Source organism: Oppia nitens, unplaced genomic scaffold (assembly GCF_028296485.1).
Source record: "Oppia nitens isolate AA-2021 unplaced genomic scaffold, nextdenovo-longstitch-racon4-pilon3 scaffold25_pilon_pilon_pilon, whole genome shotgun sequence".
Taxonomy (NCBI): domain Eukaryota; kingdom Metazoa; phylum Arthropoda; class Arachnida; order Sarcoptiformes; family Oppiidae; genus Oppia; species Oppia nitens.
Window position 1 is genome coordinate 120,772 of NW_026533205.1, and position 3,854 is coordinate 124,625.

Sequence of the window (3,854 nt, forward strand, 5' to 3'; positions counted from 1 at the left end):
TCATATCAAAGTCAGCCTAAAATAAAATACTTATTATATAAACCAACGAAAAACACAACAAAACAAACCATGTATTCAAAGCTACCGTTTCCCTGATATAGGAAAACCTGATATTGGTTGGCCACTGACGGCTGTACTGAGGCCAGAGCATAGGTAGCCGTTTGATTGTAGCGAAAAAAACCGCGAAACATAAGATCATTGGCCGAACTGTTACCTAATTTGGCTTCAGTTGACTGCCATTTGATTGGTGACTGTTGTCCATCACCACCGCCGCCGCCGCTGCCGCCGCCGACCAGTGTTGTCCAATAGACCCGTGATTTACCGTTAACTAAAACATAGTGTACAATCTGATATGAATCGTCCAAATAGGTTGATCCCAAATATACGGTACGATCGTTGGCCGTTATTGGCCAAAATTGTGATCGTTTCATGTGATCATTGGCCGACTGTATTGCCAACGATTCGTTGGCCAACGAATAGGGCATATCGGAGTTGCCGACAATTGACAGGAAAGTCCATATGCCCGACAAATTAAACCAACGATAGGCTACGTACGACTGATCGGTGATGGCGGTGGTGGTGGTGGCCGTATTGCCGGCTACCGATAATGATGATTGCCGACGGCCAATAATAAACGACATGTTGTCCAACTTATTGCAATCATTATTATTATTATTATTATTATTATTATCGGCACTGGTTTTAGTAGTCCGACAACTATCGGGCAGTTTATTGAATAAGATACCGGTGCTGACCGTCAGAAACTCTTTTATATGTATTACAGATAAGTATTAATGTTTATATATATATATAGTTAGACAGAGAGACAGAGAGAGACAGAGAGAGACAGAGAGAGASAGAGAGAGASAGAGAGAGAGACAGAGAGAGAGACAGAGAGAGAGACAGAGAGAGAGACAGAGAGAGAGACAGAGAGAGAGAYAGAGAGAGAGAGAGACAGAGAGAGAGACAGAGAGAGAGACAGAGAGAGAGAGAGAGAGAGAGAGAGAGAGAGACAGAGAGAGAGAGACAGAGAGAGAGACAGAAATAACTATTTGTGTGTAATTTTTTTTGTAATAACACAATACAATACATACTTCCCGATCGCCAATAGATGTCCGCTATCTTACCTGACTGTCCCTTAAACTTACTGTCCACTACTTGCCTATAGATTAGACTATCTTTTCGTACATAATTATAGTTAGCCATTGAAAATATATTGATTAAATCGTTGTCATCCATACAGAAATCATCATTGGATGATAATACTAAACCAAACAATACATTATATGTTATCAATTGTAATATATAATTATTAAAATAAATGCAAATCAATTGATTAAACATTTTTTTATGAACAAATTCTGTGATATTATGTTTTTTTAAAAAATAATTATTATTAATGTATATTAATATAGTAATCAATATCTATATTAATCATATATACAGTAGTAATAGTCATAATAAGTAAATAGACTATTAATGTTTAACGTATTTATTATTTACTATTATTATTATTATTATTTAAAAATCATGCTAATAATTAACTAATTTTATTAACTAATTATTTAATGATAATAATGATAATTATTATTGTAATGAATACGCGCTAATTTTATTTAATGATTTTATTAATAATTTTGAAAAAATACAGTAAATATTGTTTAAAAATAATATTTATCTATTAATATAATAAAACTAAATAATTTTTAGTAGTATTAAAATAAATGCAAAATTTTTAACTTTTGTTACACATATAGATTATGTAAATTTATAAATAAATCTATATTTAAAAAAAATTAAAATCTATAATATTTTATTTATGTATTGATATTATTCTGTAATAATAATAATTATTATTATTATTATTATTAGATATGTAATAATTATGATTATTATGTTTTATTAAAAACACTTAATATTTTTTTCCTTAAAAATATATTAATATAATAGTTATTTTGTTACTAATTATTATTTATTTTCTATTAAATTTAATATTTTACAAAAATGTGCTTGATATTTTTAAAAACTTTTAATATAACCCGCATATTTAGCTAAAAAAATAATTTTTTAAATATAATATTTACACAAAAATATTTCATTACTGTTACTATATTTATATACATAAAAAATAAAATAAAATTTTCTAAAATTTATTATTTATATATATATTTAATAAAATAAATTGTAATCTATTTTCACAATCAATTCAATTCAATTCAATCAAACAATTAATTATTTATCAGTAAATTAATTAATTAATTATATAATAAATTTTACTTGAAATCCATTGACTGTATATTTATCACAATTTTTGTTGTTGTTGTTTAGTTTACAACAAACAATTCAATTCATCCAAACAAACAAACAAACAAAAAATTTCATCAAAATTTCAAATTCAATTCAATTAAAAACTTCATATAATATTTGAAGACATCAAACATCCAGTAGTCTAGTAGTAGTCTAGAGTCGGATATCAAACCATCAAAAAAAATCCAATTGAAAACCAAAAAATTCACGGCTTATCCATGTATTTGTCATATTTGTTTGTTGTTGTTGTAGTAGTAGTAGTAGTAGTAGTCATCGTACGGTTCATATCATCGTAGTGTCCGCTGTCGACATCATCGCCGTTGTTGCCATCCGTCTCCAAGTCGTACAACTCTAGCGAACCCTCATTACGCCTACCGGTCCTATCGGTAGCAGTAGTAGTAGTGGTCGTCCGATGATCCCGATCATCATCGGTAGCAGCAGTGGTGGTCAGTTCCTCGTCATAGTCGGCCATAAATATGCCGGCATTACGTCTCTTGACTCCCGACACGGCTGCGGCCGACTTGGCATTTGTTGCACTCTATTTGATTGGTTGATTGAATGGACAGTTAGCTATCATTTTTTGATAGACAAACAAACAAACAAAATAAAAATAAAAACCTCTTTTTTGGTCATAACATCCTCGTGTTTGTTGGCCATCGGCCGACTGAAAAATCGGCGCCACATTTGCCATCTGTTTTGACGGGCTCTGAGCCGTTCACTGGCAAATGTCCCGACCTTATCAATGGTTGCCGAATCGGCCACTTTGTTACCGTTACCGCTGCCACTGCCGACCAATGATTGTCTAAAACCATGACTTAGATCCATACACGAGTAGCAACACCTCAACCGACACCTCATTGTCTGGCGTTTAGTCCATACGACTATTGTATTCAAAACGGTATCCTTTTGTAGTACCTGTGATGCCGACCGTCCTATTAATTGTTAGTATATAATACCCAATAGTTTTTAGATATACAATAGTTTTATTAAGTTTATTGTAGTTTTTTTTATATAGCATTTAATACAATAGAGTATATCAATGATAAATGAAAATAATTATTACTATATATTTTGAAAATAATGTTAATTATTATATTTTCTCCAATAATATATCAATAATAATAATAATAATAATAATTTTTTCAATATATATTTACTGATATTATTACTATTACTATATATCTAATGATAATTATGATTATATTTATGGTATGAATGACTGGATATATATATACCTCTAAACGGCTGTTGAACTGCTATGTAGTCTTCGGACAGTTGGCTTAGATTAAGATGTTTTGTCATTTATTATTGTGATTATTATTATTATTATTACTTATATTTATATTATTACTAATATTATTATATTGTTTGATAAAAACAATCATTACTACTACGATCCCAATGATGTTAACTACCAGTGAAGTTAAGAGACATTTAGTATAGTATTAATACAAGAATATTCTGTAATTAACAAAAACCAATAATTGAGAATATATTGTAATAATAATAATGACATTGAAATTATTGTGTCTAACAAATTAGGCCAC

At 30.0% G+C, this 3,854-nt stretch overlaps 1 protein-coding gene across 1 annotated transcript; it reads right to left on the reverse strand.

The window, feature by feature from the left end:
* Window positions 1-2,512: 2,512 nt before the first annotated feature.
* LOC128954107 (uncharacterized) lies at window positions 2,513-3,609 on the reverse strand. The gene is made up of 3 exons (XM_054299675.1): window positions 3,543-3,609; window positions 2,926-3,239; window positions 2,513-2,845 (listed from the first exon to the last, which is right to left on the reverse strand). Exons 1-3 carry the CDS (start codon window positions 3,607-3,609, stop codon window positions 2,513-2,515), a joined length of 714 nt encoding a protein of 237 aa, XP_054155650.1.
* Between the last annotated feature and the right edge of the window lie 245 nt (window positions 3,610-3,854).

Bases quoted from the DNA above. Each gene is read 5' to 3' on its own strand.
- LOC128954107 (XM_054299675.1), bottom strand. From the start codon at position 3,609: ATGACAAAACATCTTAATCTAAGCCAACTGTCCGAAGACTACATAGCA. The intron at 3,240-3,542 runs GTATATATATAT...AACAATTAATAG, and splicing joins AGTTCAACAGCCGTTTAGAG to GACGGTCGGCATCACAGGTA. The intron at 2,846-2,925 runs GTTTTTATTTTT...CCAATCAAATAG, and splicing joins ATGTTATGACCAAAAAAGAG to AGTGCAACAAATGCCAAGTC.